This window comes from Drosophila serrata, unplaced genomic scaffold (genome assembly GCF_035046125.1).
Source record: "Drosophila serrata isolate PLE 108 unplaced genomic scaffold, ASM3504612v1 contig_276, whole genome shotgun sequence".
NCBI lineage: Eukaryota > Metazoa > Arthropoda > Insecta > Diptera > Drosophilidae > Drosophila > Drosophila serrata.
Genome location: NW_028257174.1, coordinates 2,631,789 through 2,658,393, shown reverse-complemented (window position 1 = coordinate 2,658,393; position 26,605 = coordinate 2,631,789). Strand labels below are relative to the sequence as shown.

General features: G+C 34.2%; 1 protein-coding gene and 1 long non-coding RNA gene across 7 annotated transcripts in view; one reads left to right on the top strand and one right to left on the bottom strand.

The window, feature by feature from the left end:
- ovo (transcriptional regulator ovo) overlaps nucleotides 1-23,465 on the top strand; it is a 28,045-nt gene extending 4,580 nt beyond the window's left edge. Inside the window, exons 2-6 of one of the 6 annotated variants that reach the window (XM_086835525.1) lie at nucleotides 16,597-18,252; nucleotides 18,457-19,616; nucleotides 19,677-20,240; nucleotides 20,565-21,278; nucleotides 21,351-23,465. In XM_086835525.1, coding sequence (XP_086691651.1) covers nucleotides 16,597-18,252; nucleotides 18,457-19,616; nucleotides 19,677-20,240; nucleotides 20,565-21,278; nucleotides 21,351-21,536 — 4,280 coding nt within the window. In that variant the 3' untranslated portion in view covers nucleotides 21,537-23,465. Of the gene's footprint in view, nucleotides 1-16,596; nucleotides 20,241-20,564; nucleotides 21,279-21,350 lie in introns of all 6 variants that reach the window. The other 5 variants (XM_086835524.1, XM_086835523.1, XM_086835527.1 and 2 more) reach the window with 5 other exon arrangements.
- LOC147643195 (uncharacterized) lies at nucleotides 13,804-16,251 on the bottom strand. The gene is made up of 2 exons (XR_015272267.1): nucleotides 15,806-16,251; nucleotides 13,804-14,193 (listed from the first exon to the last, which is right to left on the bottom strand). It is a non-coding gene; the product is annotated as an uncharacterized LOC147643195 (long non-coding RNA).
- Nucleotides 23,466-26,605: the final 3,140 nt, after the last annotated feature.

Genomic DNA, 26,605 nt, shown 5'->3' with positions numbered 1-26,605 from the left:
TCAGCGAAAGGTTCCCTCCAAAAGATTGTGACCCTTCTAGACAGAGATACGGATACCAAAGTGCCGGGAATTGGTAAGAGTTCAGCGAACCCCCAGTAAAAACAACACTTAACTCCAAAAGCAAAAGTCAAGTGTGGTAAAATGAGGTAAAATGCAAAAAAACTATTACTATTACTCCATAGGTAAGGGGATTTTCTATGGAAATCGAATCTCTGTCTTCTCTCTCTCCTTTAGAGTTCTATTGTTTATTCAATTAAGAGTTACCCTGATCGTGGTTCGATGATCAAGAACATTGCCAGCTAATTGGAGTTGAGATGTGGAATCTTTAGCTTAGATTGAGCATATGTAAATGAATCGAATGTTCAAGTCAGGCCTCAGATTTTGGGTTAGCTTTTTTTCGGGTATTATCTAAGATTGTGAGGGATACATATTTATTACTTAGCAGGGGAAATGTCGTTGAAAGACATCTTCATAAAAATGTCAAGAGAACGTTTCTTTATTTAAATTTGGGGATATCAAATTAAAGTTCTTTTAAAGAAACATGGGAAATGTTAAGAATATTTTACATTTAAGCTTTAAAAAAGTTCGAAAATTAAGGTTATATATAATATAACATTAAATATATTTCATTTCAAATGTTTAATTATGAATAAATTGAAATATCTAAGATTTTAATTAAATGAAAATTAAATACAATTTGTTTAAGCATAAAGTTCATTAATTATATAAAAGTAAAGTTTAAAAAATACTTTAGAAAGAACCTTAATAAAAATATATTATTAAACTCACAAGGAACTGTTTTTCAAAGAAAAAAACTATAAGAGAATATGTTTATTTAATAAAAATGTATTTATTTAGCTGAAGAATATATTTAAAAAAATTATATAATAATTTTATTGTAATATATTATATTTGTATATATTTCTCATCATAAAAATCATCAAGTTAACTTCCTAAGTAACTTGATTTCACATTTCCCAAAAAAAAAAGGCAAGTTCGTTGCCTAAGTCATTTGATTAAATACCGAATTTTCCAATAGGGAGTAAAAATTCGCTTCGTTTGTTTTTCCTTTTACTTCGGTTTTCTCCTTTAGTTCTCTCCTCCTTCGTTCTCCTGTATATTTTCCTTTTTTTTGGCATTAGTTTTACCTGCCTTTGCCACTGATAAAACAATGCACTTGGTTGTGTGTAGGTGTGTTTTGTGAGGGGGTCTACCTGTGCCAAGGGTTCCTTTTTAATCTCACAAACCAACAAAAAAAAAAACGATATTTGACAATCAGAGGAGGAAAAGAAGGAAAGCAAAATACAGAAAAATACACACACAAAAAAAAGGGCAACAAGAGAATCCTGCACACACACATACACACCTTGATAACATTTAAAGCTGAGATTTATTTGTGCAGTGAATCAACAACAAGCAACAAGAATACACAGCACAAAGGAAGCCAGCGATGGGTTAGGGGGAGAAAGAGAGAGAGAGAGAGAGGGAGAGAAAGAGAGGCGGAGACAGAGACAGAGACTGAAAAAAACAGGTCTCAAGTGCTGCCAACCGAGGAGGAGAAGAAGAAGCAGCAGCAGCAGAAGAAGCAAAGTAGGAAGAGGAGGAGCAGCGACAAAGAGAAGCAGCGAAAAGAACGTAGAATACATTTGAAAAATAATAATAAGAGAAAAACAAAAAAAGGAAGCGAGTGAGTTTTTTTTTCGTCTGCTTTTCGCTGCTGCTTCTTGTTGGTATGCAGTTGCAGAAGGAGCAAGCAGGAGAAGAGGATGAAAAAGGGGAAGAGGCAGTGGGAAAAGCAGAACCAAAGAGAAGAAAGAACAGAAGAGGCAATGAATGATCATCAATGATCATGGTGATCATGGTGATCATGATCATGATGATGGTGCGTAAGGTGTGTGTGTGTGTATTTTCTTTGTCTCTCTTCTTCTTATCCCTTTGTTAGCACTGCCATGAAAATGCATTATTTTTCTATTATTTTTTGGTTGCAACAATTTCCTAATTGAATTACCTTTTGATATGGATACAAAAATGATAAGATCAAGAAAAATATATAGAAAAAAATATTAGATAGATATGAAAAGAAAATATTTGGAAAAATATAGGGGAAAAACTAAGAGAATAGAGAAGAAAACTATAGAAAATGATAGGAATAAACTATAACAATATATAAAGGACAAAGGCAAGAAGAAATATTGAAAGTAAATTAGTATTAAAAAATAGTTAAAACAATACCTAATTAAAAAAAAATTCTATAAAAGCTAAATATTTAGTATTATAATCCATTAATCTATAAAAAAAAATTATTCATATAATAAATTCAAGCATTTCAGAATAAACCCCAAAAATAATACAAAATAACTAATGAAAAATATTTAAAAAAATTAGTAAAATACAACAAATTATTTATTAAAATGTACTAGAATCAAATGTACAAACTAAGATCCATAATAATGGCAAATTAAAACAAAAATTTATTTTTTCTATAGGAAATAGCAAAAAGAAAATATTAATTTTACAAATTAATTACTCAATTTATTAAAACAACAAAAAGGCAAAAAATATATATACTTTTAAAATGTACAAAAAAAAAAAGATCAAATCAACAATTTACAATAATTCCATAAAATTCAGAATTTAAGCCCACTCAAAATCCATAAATAAATCCAATCAACATTTGGCAATCCAAAGTAAATATATAATAAAATAAACATATGAATATATATATATATTTAAATTAAAAATAAATAAAATAAAATACAAGGCAAACAAATAAGCAACAATTCTTCTTGGGTTTGCTTTCCTTCTCAATTCTCAATTGCTTTCTCTCTCTTCCTCTGTCTCTTTCTCGAAAAGTGTCAATAACTTTGTGAATAACGCTTGCAAATTTTTTATAATTTTCCAAATTAATATTATTAAGGTATGGAAACTTGTTTCGTTTTGTGTATTTATAAAAATTTTTGATTTTTTCTTTATTGTTAATATTTGGGTTTTTTGTTATGTTTTTTTTTTGTTGCGCTTTTAAACACGTTTTTTTATATAATATTTGTAATCAAATCAGACAGCCAGAATAATATAGAACTCGTTTTCATTCTCTTTGAAGAAGAAAAAAAACAGTTAGTATTTTTTTGTGAAATATTTGCGTTTTTGGCAGGCAGAAGATCAGCAAAAAAAACACGTTTTGAACCGGCCACGAGAGGCAGAAACAAAAAAAAACGGTCTCTAACCAAAAATAAACGTGTGCAAAAAAATAAATAAAATCAAAAAAGTAAAAGATGAGGGCGTAATTCGATAGGTTTCGATATTCCACGCTAATTATGCTTAAATCGTATTAAATCATACTTAAATTGTTAGTATTTAGTAATGACTTTTAAATTGTTACGTTTGAATGCCAAGCAACATGATTTATTTATTGATTGTATGCTAATTTATTTCCGCCCTTAGTTTTATTGAAATAAATATTAATTCCAAGGGGAGGGAAAGGGAAATATTATGCGGACGTTAAATGGGAAGTATTAAAATGATTACTAAGGCTTTTGCTTGGGTTTATTTATTTAATTTATTATTATAATAATAAATCGGTTTTATTTAAATAAATGTTAATTTCAAAGTTATATTAAAGGAAAATATTATGCGGATATTAAATGCAAATTATTAAAACTATTACTAAGACTTTTGCTTGCTTTTATTTATTTAAATTATTTATATAATAATAAATACATTTACAGTTATTGAAAAGGAATGTTTGAATTTATTTGAATATAATTTATTTATTAAAAAAATCTAGAAAGAGTTCTAGAAACTTTTATTTGATTTTGAGTATTTTGAGTTAATATTTTATCACTGTTTTCATCTTTTAAAGTTTGTTTTTTGTATGATAATCAAAAAATAAATATATTAGAATTCAAAATAAATTATAAATAGTAAACTACACTCAAATATATTCCATCAGAACGCTACTAAAACTATAACTAGTCATAGTTTCTAAAATACTTAAACGTTTTTAAAGCGTTTTCCAATCAATGTTTTCTTTATATATTTTTTATAAACAAACTTCATCATCTACAAATTAATTTGTACATTTACAAATACAGATATTATGACGTCGATAAAAATGCATTTGCAGGGCGCAAAAAATACAACAACAACAAAAAACATAAAGAGAGGCATCTCTCAACAACAAGTTAAAACCAACAAAATAAAAACAAACATGCATGCAGGCATGCCTATATAAATATCTCTCTCTCTAGATATTTATGTATATAGATATATTGTGTAGATATATGCATCCATACATACGATATACGTACATATAGTAAGTCTTTTCAGGTCAGGGTTGACTTGTGACTGACTAAATGAATGAATGAATGACTGCATGAAACTGCATTTAGCTGCGATTGTCTCTCTTTTTCTCGCACGACTAACTAAAGCATTGACAACTTGTACTATATAGCTGCTGATGCTGATATACACCGATATACATATATACATCGATATATTGCCCCGATGCTCCGATGCCGCCCCCCAGATATATATGTATATATACATATATATATACCATATGCGTTAAGCACATTGCATTGCATTGGAGGCTGAGGCTGAGGCTGCACCTCTCTGAACTGGTTTTCGACTTGACAAACGCAGCCATTGACAAACCGATCGAATATATATATATATATAACTGTGCAACTTATATATCATTTACCTGTATATATATAGCTTCTTTTTTTGGCAACTCTTCTCCAAAAAGAGAGACAGAGATATGTGAAATTTGTTTCGCTGCTTCGAAATTTCGGTTTAAAAAGAAATTTCATCAGCGCCAAAAAGACAAAAGACACAACACACACACACACACTTTTGTCTCATTCGAGATATAAAATTGTGCAATTTACCAATATCATCGAAATAGCCAAACCATTATATTCCCCCTTCGATATCTATTTCCACATGAGTCAATTATCTGCTTTAAAAAAATGTTGGGATTTGTGAAATTTTACAAAGAGATTTGCATAAAATTTGATATTTTTTGAGTGTGTGTTGAAAAATAAAAAGAAAAGAAAAATGTGTTGTCACTGTTTGCATTTTTAACGGATTATTGGGGTTAAATAAAAATGTAAAACAAAATAAGTCACAATTAAATCATATAGAAAACCTAACTTTGACAGCTAAACCTAGAACAGGAAAATGTTATAATTAAATAGGAAACAAAAGTAAAAGTATCAAAGTAAAATATACATTTTACACCATTTATATGATAAATTATAGAATGTTTTCTAGAGTTTTTAACATGTTAACAAGTAAGTTTAGCGTTTTACAAAAATTCACTTAAAATTCATTATTAAATTTATTTATTATGAAAATATTGCGAAGGAGTCATTTCCGACCCTATAAATCATATATATTCTTGATCAGCATCAACAGCCGAATCGATCTAGCTATCTTTGGCAAAAAAAAAAAATTCAAATTTTTTCAAATTTTTTTTTCCTCTAAATTCAACAAAAAAAAATGAAAAAAATTTTAATTTTTTAACATTTTTTATTGAGTATGCAGATTTGTCAAGCTACTAAAAACTAACATGGAAAAGTTTTCCGAATTGAAATTAAGGCTTTTTTGGCCTATTTATGAGATTTTTAAATTTTAATTTGTTGTGAAAAATTTGTCATATAAAATATCTATTTATAATAGATATGTATTAAAATATTTATTTAATAACTGTGAATATTTTAACCCAAGTTAAAATCAGTTTCTAGTATTTTAATATAATTTAATTGCAAACTTTAAATTTGGCTTTCCAAAGTTAGTTTCCTTTCTTCAGTTTTTGTTATAAAATCTAACATAACATATTTTTTTGCTTTTTAAGCTTTTAAAATCACACACATTTACTCATTCTCATTTGCTCACTTGCTCCAACCCCTTCAATATATTGACAAATGTCAAATATTTCAATATCAATATCAAGTTCGTTGCCTAAGTCTTTTGTTTGTCTTTTGCCTAAGTTGCAAGTGAAATTACCAACAAAAAAAAAACGCGCCCAACGGGCAAATAATGATAATAATGATAATAATAATAATAAAAATAATAAACATAGCAGCAACAACAACAACAAACTATAAATAAAAGCCAAGTAATAAATGATATGTACACACACACATGAAATTGAGTAAAAAAAAATAATACAACAAAAAAATAAATAAAAAACCAAAGAAAAAAAAAATCTACCGGTTTTCAAGGTTAGGCCGCTTTAACTGTATTAACACCGGGTCCGTAATCACAGCCGCAGCAGCGCAGCAGCAGCCGCAGCAGCGCAGCAGCAGCCGCAGCAGCAGCCAAGTTACGTCATAATGAACAGAGCAGCATTTTACAGCCAAGCAGACAGACAGCAAACTGTGCGGTTTTGGATCATTTCATTTATATTTTTTTGTTGTATTTTTTTTTTTGTATTTTCCAAAAGCGAAATAAATTTTATACGCATAATTTCATATTTGTAACAAAAAAAATCACCAAATAAAAGATGGGTTGGGGGATTTAGCATGTGTTGTAAGTGGGTGTTTGCTTAACATAATCTCTGCATTGTATTTTTGTTGTTGTTTCTCCTCGTTTCGTTTTCATCTTTTTTTTAGCTTGTTTCAGTTTCGTTTCGTATGCAAATGTGGGTCAACTTTTGCTCATCTTCCTCTGTTTCCTCTCCTGTGGAAAATTGTGTTGTTTTTTATTATTAAATGTTTACAGTTAAAACAAGCTCTCTTTCGCTTTTTTTCCTCGCTCGCATTTGGCAATAAATATTGAGAGCAAAGAGTGAAGCAAGCTCATCATCATTATTGATTTTTTTAGTTTTGTTTAGTTGCTTTTGCTAAATAAAAAAAAAATGATGATAGTATCATCATATATGTTGTAATCACAGCTATATAACGGTAAGGGAAGGTCAACCAGATAAGGTTGGTAACCAAAATTGGTAAGAAGCTGGACAGAAAATCGAGGGAAAAAGGTTTAAAAATTGAAGAGAAGACTTTGAGTTTCTAAAATTACAAAAAATTCATCTTAAGTGGGTTCCAAAATTTAATAAAAAACGTAACTAGATCATGATTACAATTAAAAAGACTTAAAACTGACTTTAAAATTGAACTAAACTTTCCTTAATTACAAATTAATGATAATAGCAATTAATAAAACATTCAAAATATTTAAAACTCAATTTTATTTTAAATAAATTATTAAATTATGCCAGAAAATGTTTTCTGATCTTTCAACTTATCAAAAAATATAAATAAATAAATATATAATAATAATATAATATATAAATAACTCCACCACTGAATTAAGCTAAATATAAAATAAGGTGAAGTATTCCCACTAAAAACTAGTTTCTTAAAAGGTTCATCACTTGTCTCATTAACAAGTGCATGTAATTAATTTATAAAGCCACCTGTTTTTTTATATATATATCTTTTTTGAAGGCTTTGTTTTCGTGTAAGGCAAAGGCTGACAAGAACTAGTTGCTTTACAGATATAGACATATCTGCTCAAATATATATATATATATATATTTCACCAACTTTTTTTTATAAATTTCCGTTACGTTTTTTATGTAGTTTTCGCGCTTTTGTTGCTGCGGTCATTATCTCCAAAGCAGCGCAAATGAGTTTGTTTGTCAACTAAATGATTTTTCGCTTTGCTTTTTTTGTTATTGTTTTTTGCTATTGCTGTTTTGGTACTGACCAACACACAAATAAATAAATATTGACACACCAACACACATCAGTTGTTGTTGTTGTTTTTTAGAATGAATATATTATATATGCGTTGACCTAAATTTCGTGTCTCAACCTGCGATTGTTGCACAAAGAAGCATGCTAAATAGCAACTAAAACTAAAACCATACAATTGCACTCAGTGAGGGAATTGAACAAGTGAGTGAATGAGTGAATGAGTGACTGAATGACTGACTGAGTGACGAGCTAAATGGAGTGACTAACAGCAGCATCGAAGGCTGTCCAAATGTGCATGGTGCTAATTGTTACAACAAATAGAGAGACACACATATGCATGCCACTTAAAAAATAAAATATATACAATTAAATTATTACAACTAAATTTTAAAGGATACATTTTATAGCAAGAAATATTTAAGGGAAACCATTTAAAGCAGGAATTTAGGCCAAAAAAAAAATAAGTTTAACATACTTAAGACTGATTTGCAAATGTATTAACACATTTAAAGGTTTTAAAATGCATTTTAACAGGTTTATTTACACATAAATTTAGTTATTATAAAATATTTCTTCAACTGTCTAAACTCACATATTTCTCAACTATATATATATGTACATATGTGTACATATAATGTGCATATAGAACCGAAAAGAGGCGATTTTCCGTTCACAGTTCGTGCCTGTCTCATTAACATTTTACAGCGACAACAAAAACAAGACAGGGTGCAGCCTCCTCCATTTGTTTTTTGTTTTTGTTTTTTTTTTTGTTATTTGTTGTATTTTTGTTGCCACTTTGGCTTACAAATCATTTAACGCAATTGCGTTAAAACTTTGCCACATAGAAAGACAAAAGAAGAGACAGCTAACCATATTCCTAGCTTCTTTTGGCATAATTTTTGTATATATTTAATATTATATATCATATATCTACAATATATATATTTATCAATGTCAACATTTAGTTCAAGTCTAAGTTGTCGGCTATATAAAAGCACTAGCTTAAATTGCAATGAAAAAAAAAATATATAGAAAAACAAACAAAACACACATGAACAGGCGAGTGAACAAATGAAAGAGAGCAAGGTTAGCATTGACATTAATACCAAAAAAAGTCAGTTAGTCAGTTAGTCAGCCAGTCAGTCAGTCGTTCTGTTGGCCAGGCTAAAAGGCGAATTGAAAATACACATAAAAGCTGCATTAGAACAAGCAACAAATCCGCAGCAGCGAATAAATAAAAGCAACTGTAATTAGCAGCTGCACAAAACGTAGCACATGTCAGCTAAGCAGCCATTTGTTTGTAACTGTGTATGATGCACAGAGAGAAAAAATATATATAAATAATCAAGAACATAAAAATGATTATTAATTAATACAAATTTATATAAATTTTTTTGTTTAAAAGTCTTTACTTAAATAGGTACGAAACACATCTAACTTTGGGCTAAGTTTCTTACTACAAGTTCAAGGGAAAAGCTTCACAATAATGCCTCAAAAATGTCCAAATAAATTATTTAAAATTTATTTTTAATTAAATTTGAGTATTTTTTGTTAGAATAATATTCTTTTGGTGTAACAAAAATGTTTGCTGTCGTGCTAAGCGCATTCGCACATACCGGACAAGCATATATCCCATGCGGTTTGCAATTTAAGACGCTTCAAGTCGAAGGCCCTGAGTGGTTGCCAACGTTAACTTTTAACGTTAACTTGATGATGACGAACAGCGATATCTTACATACTAAAAACAAAAAAAAAACAAAAAAAAAACACTAAATGCTTAAGCAACATTTAGCAGCAGAAACAAACCATAATTCGTTGCAGTTTCGACCTTGAAAATTAAGTAGCAGCAGCAGGAAAATAGGTACTAAATAATATGGAAAATCTATAAAAATATGCTAAGATATTAAATAAAAAATGTAACTAAAATATATAATTAAAATTCAGAGCTTTAAAAGTTAGAAAGATGTATTTAATAACAATAACTAACAGAAGACTTTAGAACTTTAACTTTCCACTTCAAAACAAAAGACTTAAGCAACAAACTTGAAAAAAAATAAAACTACAACCATAAAATCCAGGAAACAGCAACAAAATGTACCCAAAATTAACCCAAAAAGAACCCAAGCAACACAACACCTAAAAAATGTAATTAAGTTAAACGAAATTATTTTGTTAACGCGTAGGCAATTCATAATTCATATACTTAATATTATATATGGACCCCAAACATATACGATATATCTTTATATATATATATTTTTTTTTTCGTATATGTATAACAAAGCGGGGCAATCAAGATGGGCAGATTTTTGAGGATCGATAAAACTTAATTGCAAGGCACTTAATGCATTTTAAGTTTTGCGGCCAACGAAATGAGAAGGTAACCCAAGACGAGTAGGAAGGGAACCCTAATAAAGACCTTGGAACTGGTCTCAAACCTGGAATACCCTTAGAAATCGAACTATCAACGGCAGCAACAGCAGCTGAAGAAACCCAAAAAAAAATATACATATACATATATATAAAAAAGAAGATACGAATAACCGAAAGTCAAATTGGGCGTTAGAGACAAATTCATTTAAGAGCCAAGAGGCATTGCAACAGAGACCATAAATTTATAGACTGTCCCGAGGGTCAAGATACAAAAAAAAAAAACCGAAGAAAAAACTATATCCGATCCGATCGGATCGTGTTGCAAATGGGCTGGCACAACACTTGGTCCCTTGGCTTAAAGCCTGTTGGCATTAGAATTGCTAAATGCTACAAGGAGCCATTAAAAAAAAGGGTTTCGCGATCCCTTGTTTAAGCTTTTACACTACACTACATAATTTGTAAGGGAGCGAGGATCGCACATTAGGTCATTTGGTCAGGAACCAAAAACAGGATCAAAAGGAAAGAGGAAAGAAAAAGAGGAAAGAAAAGGGTTCGATTCGGGGGAAAGGCAAGAAAAGCACCTGTTAGAAGCTTGCCACTTCCTTTCTACTGCCTTCAAACGGATGCATTCATCAATTTGGCAGGAGATCGCGGAACAGGATGCTTCCTGCCTTCCTTAGTGCCTTCCTGCCGCTTTTTGACAAGGGTTTTCTCTTGGGTCTGCATCTGCTATTTGCCAAAGGTGTTCCTTCTATTTGCCGTCTTTGTTCCGGCTTTGTATATATTTATTTCAGCTCTTTTTTTCTGTATTTATTTTAGAATTTGGTAAACTTGGTTTTTTATTTAATGCAGGACAAAGGATCTTTGTGGCACTTGTCAGTTAGTGAGGAAATTGATTGGCTGCCTGTCGGCTAATCGATGACACTCTCAATCGCATCTCTTGCATACAATTTCCATCTCATTTTCCTCTGCCCCAAAAATGGGGAAACGTTCGTTTTTCATGCTCTATTAAATTCGGTTCGACATTTGCAATAGCTTTTTGTATTTTATTTGTCAAAATAGTATCATTTATTTGTTTATATTTTTGCGAAAGCAAAAGCAGCTGATTGCTGAGGTGAATCGATGGGGATTTAAAGTGGGTCACCCTAGAGTTGCCCAAAAAGTTCATGGATAAACTGCGACATTATGGTTAATTACTTTATATTTATTTTGCAATTATTTTCCAAGAGAATGAACAATCTTTAAGAATTGTTTTTGTACAAAAACAAAACGTATACAAAATATATACAGTTTAATTCAAGTCTTAATCCTCATGCTCCTAGCTAAAAATTTAGTGACCATCCCTGCTTCAAGACAAGAAAACTTGCTTTTAAATTGGAAAATATTATCAAATTCTATAGAAAATCTTATAACCACTATTTAATTTCATATAACATTAAATATTTCCTTGACTAGAGTTAAAAGAAACTTTTGATCTTCATAAGATCTTGTAACCATTTGCCAATGTCGCCTATCTGACTGATTCAATCAACAATATATATATGTATATTTACCTATATTTTGCTGACACTATTTAATGTTTAAACAATAGCCAATCAAGAGAACAGCACCTGTTGCAGTGTCTCTAAGCCAAGTTATTGATATTGAGGTTAATATGATCTGCAGGCGATTATATCATTGATAATAATGATGATCATCGCCCTACGATCTAAAGTTTGACTCTGGATCTAGCCATTGTTTGGCTAACTCTATATATATTTATACATATATACAGATATATCTGTATATATAGGTACAACCTAGTGTTTGTATATGGGCAGAGCTGCTTGGAGACTTGGAAAAACGCTGCCGCCTCTGTCAACGTGTTTGGCATTTGCAATTAGACACACAACCAAGGGGTGGAGAGGGTGGAAAAAATACAAAAATACAACAAAAAATTAAACAAAACGTATAGATAGATGGAGAGAAACAAAACGACAAAACAAGCCCCGAAGAAGCACAAAACCAAGAAGGAGAAGGTTGGCTCAAAAGGGGGAGGTGCCGTCATCATTGTCGTGCATGCCAGGAATTCAATATGCGATAAGTTCAGAATGCGTTTGGAATTTGACTAAAGTTCTCCGTTTCTAAGTACAAAAAATAGGCGAAAAAAATTACTAGTAAATAGTAAAATAGTTAGGGAAATATAAAATCAAGAAAACTAAACAAAATTCTAATTAAAACTAAGAATAAACAAAGCTTCTACTAAGAAATTCAAGATATTCTAGGTCAAAATTTCAAATATATGTATTTATGTTAAAATTATATTTATTTATTATTTAATTAAATTATTTTTAAACAATTTACTTTAAATTATAAGCCCTTAAAGAGTTATAATTTTCTATATTTTTTAAAAATATTTTTTCTTGTGTAAAAGTCAAGTTTTTTTTAGCTTAATGAATTTTATTTGTATTCCATTTGTTATCGTTTTGTTTTTGTTATTGTTTTTGCTGTTGTTGCTGCCCTTGCCTTTTTCTGTAGTTTTCCATAAACAACAAGTTAAAACGCCCATGGCAAAAAATAAAAAAAGGGTTAAGTAAGGGACACAGGGGAATAGGTAAGGGCCATTTATATATACACCTTATACCCACTTGAGGCTCGTGGGCGTAGCGATAATTTACAATTTATATCAACACAAACACGCTTTTACTCAGGTGACACCCGCATTGCCACAAAATACCACCACAAACTACTAAATATAAATATATTTTAAAATAAAAAGAAAATTCAAAGACTTGTTCTTAAAACCCTTCAATATTTTCTATAATTTCTTAAAGAATTTAGTACTTGAAACTTTTTCAACACTTTAATACTAACTCAAATAAGACCCTTTGAAATTTGTAATTGTTTTTGGAAATTCCCATCAAATAAATAAGAAAAACAACCTGGGGTTCATCTACCCGATTAGCTGGCAAGCCCGTAAAAAATATAAATAAATAAAAAAAACAACCAGAGGGCGCGAAAAAAATAAAAAATATATTACGAATTCTAGACGACAAACTTCAACGGATCGGTTGGTAGCTTCGCATTGTTGTCTTTGTCGTGCACAATTTACATATATCTAGTATAGTTAAATACACAGCAAGAAATTGTCAAGTTTTAAAATTTTCATAATTATTTTAAACATTTTAAAATATTCTACAAATTGGGAATTTAATTTGTTGCTTGGTTATTATAGAAAATCGAATATTAATGTTACCATATTTATTTTGAAATATTTTTAGGGTTTCTAGTATAGTTAAATACACGGCAAGAAATTATTAGGATTTTTTTATTTTTTAAATTATTTTAAAATATTTTAAAATATTCCACAAATCGGGAATTTAATTTGTTGCTTGTTTATTATAGAAAATCGAATATTAATGTTACCATATTTATTTTGAAATATTTTGAGATTTTCTTTAAACCAAAGATATATTTTCCATTTAAAATTTCCAATTATTTTCAATTTAAATATCATAAAATCTATATATTTACATACCTTGATTAGTAGACATCTTAAGCATCTTTTTATAATTGTATTCTTCATTTCAAGTTTTATTTATAGTTTATTCTTCATTTCAATTATTATTCTTGTATATTTTTTTCATTCACTTAAAAAAAAATTTAAAAAATAAAAAAAAAAGCTTGGAATTATGATTCCAAATATATATAGATATATCTTATATATCTTGATTAATGCACAACACGCACACACACACACAATAATATTAAAAAACACTACTTTTACTTAATTTCACTCACTTGAAAATAAACTTACACACATTGGAAATATTAGCACGGCTTTAGTTGATGCTTTCTTTGACATCTTTTCGTTCAGTGTTCAAAGTGATTTCGTTTTATTTGTACAAGTACTTTTTTCTCTCCGTTGTGCTTTTGACTTTTTTACTGATGCTATGTGCTCTTTTTTTTATTTAGATATATCCATCGTATATAGTATGTATATATTTTTCTGTGCGTTTTTACGACGCATTTTGCGCTAGACAAAATCGCTGGAAGCCGCCGAGGGGGAGCGGTATAAATTTAAAGGTTCACCGTATGTTAATCAATTTACGGTAAAGGATAAAGCGTCCATTGAACCCTGCGAAAGAGATAGATAGAGAGAGAGAGTGAGATAGAGATGGGATGAGATTCGGTGTAATTAGTAAATTGCCCTTACAGCTTAGCTAGAAAAATTCTAATTGCCAGCGGTAAAAAAAAACTGCTTTTGTTGTTGTTTTCCCTCGCTTTACCTTTTGTTTTAATTGCTGTTAGCTCGAGGTCAATGTTTGTGTTTTTTTTTTATTGTACAACTTCAATTGAAATTCATTTCCTCATGGCAGCAACACAAAAAATAAAAAATAAAGAAATATACACATGCCTTTTTCGCATTTCATTTTCAAGCTCGACCACAACAAAACAAGCAAAACTCAAGCTCAAACATGTTTGGCGAGCAATGTGTGTGTTGGTGTGTGTGTGTGTTGTTGTAATTATAAACATTTTACAACTCGCCTTGACCTTAACACAATAAAATAAATTACAACTATGGCAATATACAAATGCAGGCTTTGTAACATGTAGAACGAATGTAGAATCGATATGGGCGTGTAAAAAGCGTGCGCATAATAACGAGTAACTAGTATCTTCAAACCAACAAGAAGAATACTTAGAAACAAGAATTTGTAAACTAATAAGCCTACTAAAAATAATTAATAAAATAGTAACTTGTTCTGGAGAACTATTTACTTACAACTATTAACTAATAACAATTAACTAGCAACTAGAAACATTAATAATTTTAATACAAAAATATTAGTAAATTTGAGTATTTGTAATTTTTAAACCTTTTTATATTAATAAAAAAAAATATTTTAAATTTTAAATAATTTAATCAGTTATATAGTTTTTTTTTACTGATATTTTTCTGGCAGTGTAATGTTTGCCTTTGGCATGTGGGCGTGGCTTGTCGCTATTAACCCATTAATAAGTAAATGGCATGTCAGACATTTAACAGTCGTTTTGGAGGCGAAATCAAAGGGGGAAGTATGCGTTAAATCAGCAAAGTAAACAATCAATTATATACGAATTTACAGGTGAACTTGACTAGCTTGAAATAAAATTAAAATATGTTTAAAAAGAATTTTAAGGCTTTAAATTAAAGAAATTAAAGAGTATAAATGATTACAGAGCGCAATAATGTTACGAAAATGTTAAGATTCAAGGCTGTTAAGTCAACAGCTGTTAACTCTACAGCAGCAGCAAGTCCGAGCGTATGTTTGTTGACAGTTAGAATTTATGCGACAGCGGCTGCGCAGCGACTGCACACCGGCTGCACAGCGGCTGCACAGCGACTGCAGCTTGGCCATGACCAACAGAGCGAGATAGCGCATGCGTGCTTGGCATTCGTAATTGCACACCTATGTAATTACCCACACACACTCACATACACAAACGAAGGGCTTGAAAAAGACAAGAAATCTAACAACAACAACAACAACGAGCTCACCCACGCTGACAAACATAGATACATGCACCCAACAAAAAGCCTTGATCTTGATCGGAAACGACAACAACAACAACAACAATAACAAGTTAACTATGCAATGGCACCGCAGCCGTTGCCGTTGCAGTTGTTGTTGTTGCTGGTTTGCCGTTGCCGTTTTATTTACTGCACTTGTTTTGATTTAAAGCCAAGACAGCTTTTAGTGGCTTACCTTGTCTTTGCCAGTTTTGTCTTTGGGGCACCTCGCACTTGCACTTGCAATTGGCAAAATGGCAATTAAGCGATCGCAATTGTTTAATGGCCATTAAATCAAACACACAAAATATAAAAACAGCGAAAAGAAACGCCTTCAAATGTTTTACTTTTAGAATTAGGTGCACTTCGCCGCCCCCACGCAAGAGGGCGCTTGCGGCATTATAAAGGCAAATAGCAAGTGCAAAGGCAACAGGAGAAAAATTTACAACTTTGATTTTCACTGATTTCACTGATTTTACGGATTCCACTTGATGTTTTTTATGAGCCACTTATTTAAAATCGTTATTTGCATTGTATTTTATATTATTTTTGATGATTTGATTAGTTTCTTTATGATTTTCAAATGATTTTTGCGCAGCTCGATCTGACTCGTGTTTCTTGCTCGTGCTTTTTTTTCCAATTGGTTTGCAAGTCGAGAACTCTGCTTTAGTTACAGTTATTCTTCGAACTTTTACAAAGCACACACACACACAAAAGCTCACATGCAGAGATCGCATTCTGCCGAAATTCGGCGCTTCCTTTTACAGTTATTAGGCGAACGGCAAAGCGAGCGGACGATTAAAATTAAAAAAATTATTTGTTTCTTTTCTCGAAAGTTCTCTTTGGTTTAGTTATTGCATATTAAAGTGAATGAATTTAGGTGTTTTTGATTTTTTCCTTATTTCCCCGTGTTGCGGGATATGTGAGTATTTGCATTTGATTAATTTCGATTTTTCCCCTCTTCTCTTTTCCCTTCCATTCTTGCAGAAAACTTTGCTGCCGAATTGTTGCAGCGCCTGAGCAACAACAACACCACCAGCACCAGCACCAGCACCACCACCGAGAGTATTGTTAATAATATTAATAATATTCGCAGTAATAGCCCATCTGTAAAAGCCACCACCTCCGTTTTAGCCACAAAAGACTGCCAAGAAAGCGCCGCAAAAGCAATAGCAGCAGCAGCGATAGCAACAACAACAACAACGGCGAGTAGTAGCATACCAAAGCAGGCGCACAAAGAGGACGACGAAGATAAGGCGGAAGAAGAAGAAGCAGCAGCAGCAGCAGCAGTTGCAGTTGCGAAACATTCAGAAGCAGAGCGAGAAAAGTCGTTAGAAGTAGAAGAAAACAGGGAGCAGGAGGAGGAGGAGGAGGAGGACGACGAGGACGACGAAGACGACGAAGTTGATGTGGGTGTGGAGACACCAACGCGTCCGCGTTTCTACAATTCCGGCGTGGTTTTAACCCAAGCCCAGCGCAAGGAGTACCCCAAAGAGCCCATTTCACCTGGAGTTTCCCTCCTCTCCCACCGCCACCGCCGCCGACGCCGCTCCTCGCCAACTTCACCTGCATCTCGTTGCGCTTCCGATTCCGACTCGGATTCGGATGGCGGCTGCAAGCTAATCGTGGACGAGAAGCCACCACTGCCAGTGGATAAACCCCTATCGTTGCGCCTGCGCAGCACACCGCCGCCGGCGGAGAAGCGTCCCAGTCCGCCGCCGCCACGTGACCCGGCGCCTGCCGTCCGCTGTTCGGTTATCCAGCGAGCGCCGCAGGCCCAACAGCAGCAGCAGCAGCAGCAGAGTCAGCCACGTGGATCGTTCCTCCTGCCGCCGCTCGATCAGCTTGGACCGGAGCAGCAGGAGCCCATTGATTATCACGTTCCAAAGCGACGTTCGCCGTCGTACGATTCGGACGAGGAGCTCAACGCCCGACGCCTGGAGCGTGCACGTCAGGTGCGTGAGGCACGCAGACGTAGCACCATCTTGGCCGCTCGTGTCCTTTTGGCACAGTCGCAGCGCCTGAATCCCCGCCTGGTGCGTTCGCTGCCTGGCATTTTGGCCGCTGCAGCGGGACACGGTCGCAATAGCAGTAGTTCCACCAATCAGGGTTTCCAATCCTCCGGCTTTGGCAGCCAGAGTAGCTCCAGTTCGGGCCAAGGCGGTGCGGGTGGCAATCAGGGCGCCGGCAGTGGTGCAGGTTCGCCGGGAGCGGGCGGCGGCGGCGGCGGCTTTGGTGCCGGAGCCGGTGGCGGCGGTGGCATGGGCGGTGGTCGCGACGGACGCGGCAATTACGGACCCAATTCACCGCCCACTGGAGCACTGCCTCCGTTCTACGAGAGCCTGAAGAGTGGCCAACAGAGCACGGCTAGCAACAACACCGGACAGGGTTCCAACGGCAATCATCACTTCAACGGCAATCCGGCAAATTTCCTTTCCATACAGAACGCCGCTGCGGCAGCGTACATCATGTCAGCGGGCTCCGGTTCCGGTGGTGGTGGATCGACGGCAGGTGGTCCTAATGGAGGCGGTGGTGCAAGTGGTGCAGGTGGTGGTGGCAACAGTGGCAGCAACAACAACAACAACAGCAATGGCTACATCAATTGCGCTGCTGGTGGTAATAATGCGGCCAGCAATCTCGATGGTAATAACCTTTTGAACTTCGCCAGTGTTTCTAACTATAACGAGTCCAATTCCAAATTCCATAATCTTCATCATCATCATCTTCACCATCATCATCACAACAACAACAACAACAACAATAATAATAATAATAATAATAACAACAATGGGCACAACACGCCCACATCAATGATGGGTCATCCATTTTATGGTGGAAATCCCTCAGCCTATGGCATTATCCTGAAGGACGAGCCAGATATTGAGTATGATGAGGCCAAAATCGATATTGGCACCTTTGCCCAGAACATCATTCAGGCCACGATGGGCAGCAGCGGTCAATTTAATGCCACCGCCTATGAGGATGCCATCATGTCGGATTTGGCAAGCTCGGGACAGTGTCCGAATGGAGCGGTGGATCCGCTACAGTTTACGGCCACGTTGATGCTCAGCTCGCAGACGGATCACCTGCTGGAGCAGCTATCCGACGCTGTGGATCTGAGCTCCTTCCTGCAGCGCAGCTGTGTGGACGATGAGGTGTCGACTAGTCCGCGTCAGGGTGACTTTGAGCTGGTATCGACGCCCTCGCTGACGCCGGACTCGGTGTCAGTGACGCCCGTAGAGCAGCATGGTGGCTCTGGCGGTGGCTCCAATAGCAATACCGCTCAGCTGGATGCGTTGCACGAGAATCTGCTGACCCAGTTGACGCACAATTTGGCCAGGAATAGCAGCCAGCAGCAGCAGCAGCAACATGTCCAGCAGCAGCAGCAGCACGTGCAACAGCAGCAGCATGTCCAGCATCAGCAACATAATGTGCAGCAGCAACAGCCACCGCCCTCGTATCAGCATGCCACTCGCAACCTGATGATGCAACAGCAGCCGCAGCATGGTGGCTATCAGCAACAGGGCAGCATGTTGTCGCAGCAGCAGCAACAGCAGCAGCAGCAGCTTCTAAACCAGCAGCAGTCGCATCATCAGCAACATGCTGCCTACCAGCAACAGCACAATATGTATGCACAACAGCAGCAGCAGCAACATCACCAACATCAGCAGCAGCAGCAGCAGCATCACTTCCACCACCAACAACAGCAGTCGCAGCAGCATCATTCGCATCACCATGGACATCATGACAACAGCAACATGTCCTTGCCCTCGCCAACGGCAGCAGCTGCTGCAGCGGCGGCGGCTGCTGCTGCTGCGGCCGCTGCTGCAGCTCATCTGCAGCGACCAATGAGCAGCAGCAGCAGCACTGGCGGTTCCGGCAATAGCAGCAATAGCAGTGCCGCCGGTGGCAGCAACAGCAGCAACAGTGGTGCACAATTGATCGATGCCAATGCGGCGGCGGCAGCAGCAGCCGCTTTGCTGGACACCAAGCCACTCATTCAAAGCGTAAGTAGTCCATCTAAGTTACAATCAATCTCAAACCAATCTCAGCAGCGTCAAGAACAGCAACAACAGCAACAGCAACAACAAAAGCAGCAGCAACAGCCACAGCAACAGCAGCAACAACAACAGCAGTTTCAAGATCAGCACAAGCAAATAACATTGATGACAACAACCACCACATACACTGAGTTCGTCGAAATGGTATCCGTGGACTGTGTGATGGTCAAACCCGAATTGCAGCCCGATCCATCGACCGAAGAGTTTATAGTCACAGAGATAGCAGCCGAAGAGGAGCTGCCGGCTAAGGTGGAAGCGTCAACATCAACATCACCACCACCACCACCATTAACAACAACATATACAAAATTGAAGCCACAATCACCGCAAGGAAGAGAGAAGGGCGGCCGGAAGATGCGCGGCGGAAGGGCCAAGGCTGTGGCCTATGGTTCCACCATAATTACAATGATATCCACCCTCAAGCCCTCGCCGGAAGTGCCGGCCACTAAGACCGTGCATCGGACAACGTTGAGATCCTTGGCCTCGGCGTCGGCCGCCTCAGCAGCGGGCCTAATGTCGCCATCGCCCACGGTTTCGGTGTTGAATGAGTGCAAGGTTTTGCAGCGGCGCGTAAGTGAAGAAAAGTCTCGAAAGTTTCCAGAATTTGGATAGTTTTTGGTTAAGCTTTAAACTCCTAGGAATCAGATTTGCCAAGAAATGGCAATTTTTGGGAGTATTTTGCCGGAAAACTATCCAAAAACTGATCACTTACCCGAGCTATGTCTTCAACTTCGTTTTGTATCGTCTATCAACATGTTGCTTGTGTGTGTTTTGTTTGTCCCTCTGTGCTTCGTCGTCGTAGTTTGTTTTTGCTTGTTATATTGTCTAGAATGTGTACATATCCCATCTTGTAGCAATTAATTAACTCGTATATATATTGATTGTATTCAACAGTTGGGCCTGCCGCCAGATCTACAGCTGGAATTTGTTAACGGCGGACATGGCATCAAGAATCCGCTGGCCGTGGAGAATGCTCATGGTGGCCATCACCGTATACGCAACATTGATTGCATTGATGATCTCAGCAAGCATGGCCACCACTCTCAGCAGCAGCAACAGCAACAGCAGCAGCAGCCACATCCACAGCTGGGCTCACCGCAGCAGCAGCAGCAGCAGCAAAGTCTGCAGCAGCAGCAACAATCTCTACAACAGCAGCAATCCCTTCAGCAGCAGCAGCATCATCATCATCACCATCAGCATCATAGCAACAGCAGCGCCAGCAGCAATGCCAGCAGTCATGGCTCCGCGGAGGCTCTATGCCTGGGCTCCTCGAATTCTGGTGGCGGTGGCGGAGGAGCTGCCGATGAGTCGAATGGTAACAACAAGTTCGTCTGCCGTGTGTGCATGAAGACGTTCTCGCTGCAGAGGCTTTTGAATCGGCACATGAAATGCCATTCGGATATCAAGCGTTACCTGTGCACCTTCTGTGGCAAGGGCTTCAATGACACCTTCGACCTCAAGCGGCACACACGCACCCATACGGGTGTGCGGCCCTACAAGTGTAATCTCTGTGAGAAGAGTTTCACGCAGCGTTGTTCGTTGGAATCGCATTGCCAGAAGGTGCACAGCGTGCAGCATCAGTATGCGTATAAGGAGCGCAGGGCCAAGGTGAGCATGGAGAGAGAAGGACTTTCGAGTTTGATTTATAAAACTAACACTTGATATTTTTTTGTTTAACAGATGTACGTGTGCGAGGAGTGCGGCCACACCACCTGTGAACCGGAGGTGCATTATCTGCATTTGAAGAACAACCATCCCTTCTCGCCGGCGCTGCTCAAGTTCTACGACAAGCGACACTTTAAGTTCACCAACTCGCAGTTTGCCAACAATCTGCTCGGTCAGCTGCCCATGCCTGTTCACAATTAGGGGGCATGGAGGAGATAATACGATATGATGGATCAAGGATCAAGGAATAATAACCAACTTTTGTTTTTAAACACAATGTGACTTTGAAGTTTTTTGAAAACTGAAACTGCCGCCGTGGATGGAAAACGGAATGGAATTTTTGGAGATTAATGTATATTTTTCTGCTTTAGCTTGTAAGGCTATTAATAGTTGTTAGTCCTAAGCTATACTCACTCACTCACTCACTTACTTACTTTGCTGTGCAAAAAGACCCTTCACCCTCACCAACAACTACAACAACCACAACAACACACCACACACTTGAACCTTAAGTTTAAAGTTTTGATGATAGCTTGATAGTTTTTCTAGTTAAATCTTGAACTTTTCGTATGATTTTTTTATTTTTTTTTTAGTCAAAAAGTTTATGCTTAGATTTACAAATATATATACATAGATATATATAAATATATATTGAAACTGCTTTGAGCATTAAATATTAATGAATAATGTATTAGTTGTTAAGAGCTACCAAACCGAACAAGCAGCAAACGTTTGCATTTATTTTCTCCCTAACAAAACGAAGAAAAAGGCAAGAAGAAGAAATCCCTTTTGGAATATATACTTTATATATATATAGAAACATACATACGCATAAATATTTATTACAAATCATTGTAAAGAGAGAGGCAAAAACATTCGAATTAACTTTGAACCTAATAATATAGCTATACTCCCTAGATCTATAAGCTATATATTGATCAAAAGAAAAAAACACATGTAAACTAAAGCTGTTTATAAACACTGAAGTCAAAATCATACTTACATATATAAACATTATCATATATCTTATGGAAAAAGAAAAGCAAACAGAACACACGTTAAACTGTGGTGAACAAAAAAAAAGTGAAATGAAAACGAAAAGTGAGCGAGAATATTACAATTAACTTGAATAAATATATATATATATTATCTAAGCATTAAATCGTAGTACTTAAGGCGTAGACCACCAATTGTACTGATCTATAAAGTGAACAAAACGAACATATATTATTTAAGCTTAAGGTTCTTGTAAGTCGAAATAACCTTATGGATTCGAATTTGAGTTTTTGATTTCAGTTTTTTATGATTTTTTCAAATTGATAAAACTCTTGTAATTAATAAGCTGCATTAAAATTGTTCTGTTCTGTTTATTTTTTACATAAGAAAACTTAGTTTAAAGCTGCATTTTTTTTTGTACTTTACTTTTTAATTTGTTGTAAGCAACAACGGGTTTTTTGTGCAATCGCTTGGTGTTGGTTAAATGGAACAATAAGTGTAAGAGAGATATATATATAAAGAGAAAGCAGGATGGAAAATGGGAGGCTGTGCACTGCGGCGCCCAAGCCCACCGCCCGCTGTACAGCCTCCTCTTGGGGGATGGGATTCGCTAAGGATTCCTTCAATCCCTCCCCTCTTGAAGGAAAAAAACAAACCTTAGTTATAACTAGACAACTTTTCACTCTCACAACAACACACACCACACACACACACATATATATAAATATCAGACTAGCACACACACACAAACACAACATTTAACTAGATTTAGTTAGTTAGATTAGGCGAAAATTTCACTCGAATGAAACAAAAAGGAAATTTTGATTTATAAAGAAATCTCATACTTCCATATGAAAAAGTAGACCCTCTTTTTTTTTGTTTTGGTTTTCCAAAACCCATTTTTAACGAATTTTTGCACACCCAAAACGAAAAATTTAACAATAATTAAACCCACACTTGAAGTAAATGAATAAATATATATATATATTTAATATATAAAAAGAAATCTGAAATGAATGCAAGATTTATTTAGTTGTTAGCGAAGCAGTTTTTTTTTAAACTATCCAATATGTATACTATAAATATATATATGAGAAGCGAATTAATTAATAAACAATAAATATGAAAAATAAACGATATGGTTATTGTTTTTATTATGAATTTCTATTCCAGGAAACTAAAAATTTTAATGAAGAATCGAAATATTTTTTACAAAATTAAAAGAATTCTATATCATATAGCTGTCATAGGAATGAATTAATGAACATTAAGTAACTATGATCAGTAAGTAAATATGATCAGTAAGTATGTATGATCTATAATTAACTTTGAGCAATAATTAACTCTGAACACTAAGTAACTATGATCAGTAATTAATTATGATTAGGAAGTATCAATAAACATTAAGTAACTATGATCAGTAAGTTAATATGATCAGTAAGTATCTATGACCAGTAAGTCTGTATGTATAATCAGTTACTAACTTTGAACACTAATAAACAATGACTTGCAACTTTTGTAACACAACACGTATCTAAGACTCGGCTGGCAGCAAGCACTTCGTTCCGGGGATGTTAGAACAAATTGGGAATCATATGCACAAATGTGCGAGATTTGTTTTGGAACAAGAGCAAGCTATTTGAATGAAACTATGGAGTTATTCTTCTATATAATTTTACTAGTATATAAGTTAAGACAATGCGAATCGGTGGACTATATATATACATATATATAGCTGCTATAGGAACAATCGGACTATTTATAGAAAAAATAATTATAACTTTTCCAGTTTTCAACCGATTTTCATTAAATTTGATACATAGCCATTATATATGAATCTAGAATTTTGTGTACAATTTTATGGAAATCGGACTTCTATATTATATAGCTGCCATACAAAAGCAGGCATTACTTTATTGTTTTTTTAATCTAAATATATATATAATTTATATTTTATGAAGTCCTAGTGATCGAATTTCAATCTGTAAGGGTATAGAAACTCCGGCGTGCCGAAGTTAGCTTCCTTTCTTGTTAAACTTTGATTTGTCAAATAAAATGTGGAGGTAAATATTGATTAAAAAATGGTATTATAATTTTAGTCAGAAGCTTAAAAGAATGTGAAGGAGTTATTTCCGACCCTATAAATCATATATATTCTTAATCAGCATGAAAAACTGAATCGATTAAGCCATCTTTGGAAGAAATAATAATGTAAAAATTTTTTCATAATTTTTTAAGGGGTAAAATCGCTAAAGTTGTAAAAAAAAAATCGATAAAAATTTAAATGTTTTTAAATTTTAAATAAAGTATGCAGATTTGTTAACATAAAAAAAACTAACATAGGGCAGCTTTCCGATTTAAAATTACTGTTTTTTTGGCTTAGTTATGAGTTTTTTAAACTTTTTGTTTTATCAAAAAGTTGTCATATAAAAACATAGGTAAAAAATTGATTAAAAAATTGTATTATAATTTTAGTCAAAACCTTAAAATTACGTGAAGGAGCTATTTCCGATCTATAAATCATATATATTCTTGATCAGAATGAGCAGCTGATTCGATCTAGCTTTGTTTGGAAGAAACAGATTTTTTTTAATTTTTTCAGAATTTTTTTAAGGGGTTTTTTCATTAATGATAAAAAATTAAATTTTTTAAAAGTTTAAATTGAGTAGGCAGATTTTTTAACATACAAAAAACTAACATAGGACAGCTTTCCGAATTAAAATTAATGCATTTTTGGTTTAGTTATGAGATTTTTAAATTTTGATTTGTTAAATAAATAAATATTAAATATATTAATATCGATTAAAAGAATGTTAATATTTTATATTTAGTTAAGATACGATCCTATAATTCAATAATAAATTAAAGAAAAGTCAGCTCCATTTTTGGTTTATTTTCAAATATTTTTTATTTTATTTATTTCGCTAGTTTCTTTATGTTTTTGTCCTTCATTTTTTATGTTCAGTGTTTTTTTTAGGGTTTCATTTAGTTTTTACAATTTTTTTGTTCGGATTTTGTTCCATTTTTTTTTGTGTGGATCTTGTTGATTTTATTGTTAGGTTTTTTTTTTCTTTTTGTGATTTGTTTTTATTTATTTTTGTTTTTTTTACATTAATTACTGAAATACACACACAGACACGGAATTACAATAAAAACTAGATTGTTTTTGGTTTCTTTTCGGTTTAATGCATTTCCTCTTCTTCGGTTTTCATTTATGTTTTCCACTTTCCTTCGGTTCCTCCCTGTTATTATCATGAATTTGAATATATGTGTTTTATTTTTATTTTGTTTTTTTTTCGGTTGTTCATTATTTTATCTTTCCATATTTCGAGTAGTTTTTTATTGGCTTTGCTTTTACTACTTCGAGTTTTATTTTTTATTAGTTAAACTAAATTCTTTAAAATTTCCACTATTAATTCAAAACGAAAAAGGAAAAGAAGGGTGGGGGAAAACAGGGAAAGTAACGTTATATGATTTTCGATTTTTCTCTTTTAATTTATTTTTTATTTTTTTGCAAGATGTTATGTATCTTTCTTTAATATGTTGAGCAAATTGCGCCAATTCTTCATTTGTTTTTCTTCTCTTTTAATTTTTTAATGTGTAATTTCCGATTTACATTTATATATATATATATTAGATGCCATACACGCATATAGATATTTTATACAGATAGTTGTATACTTTATCTGATATGAACCAACCACCCGCCCATTGTCGGGGAATTAAATTAAATCGAAATCTGTAAAATAATAATATAAATGAATAAAACAAAATGTTTACTCTGACAAAATATATATATTTTTCATTTGTTTTGTTGGTGTATTTCGTGTGTTAAATTAGAAAGTAAAAGATCCATTAAATGTTTACTATTTAAATGAGAAATTAAAATGGTTAATTAAATTAAGCACTAAGATTAAATCGTTTAAACGTATAGATTAAAATTTAATAATTTTTAATGTACGACATTCTTCCTTTTTTTTTTTGCTTTTGTTGGTTTGTTGTTTTTGTTTTTTTTTTTATACACAAAACTAAGAGTAATAAAAAAATATATAGATATACATACAAAGTGCGTGGATTTTCAACGCATGACGATGAGATGACATAGAACCCATGGACGTGTTGGAAAATTGTTGAAATTTCCCTTAAAAGTCACCAACAGTACTCCTTTTTTTTGTATTTATTTATTATTAAATATTTAAAATGATTGTGCACTTGGCGCGTCCAGGGGCATTATGTCATGGCACCAATAAAAAATAAGAAAACATAAATTAATA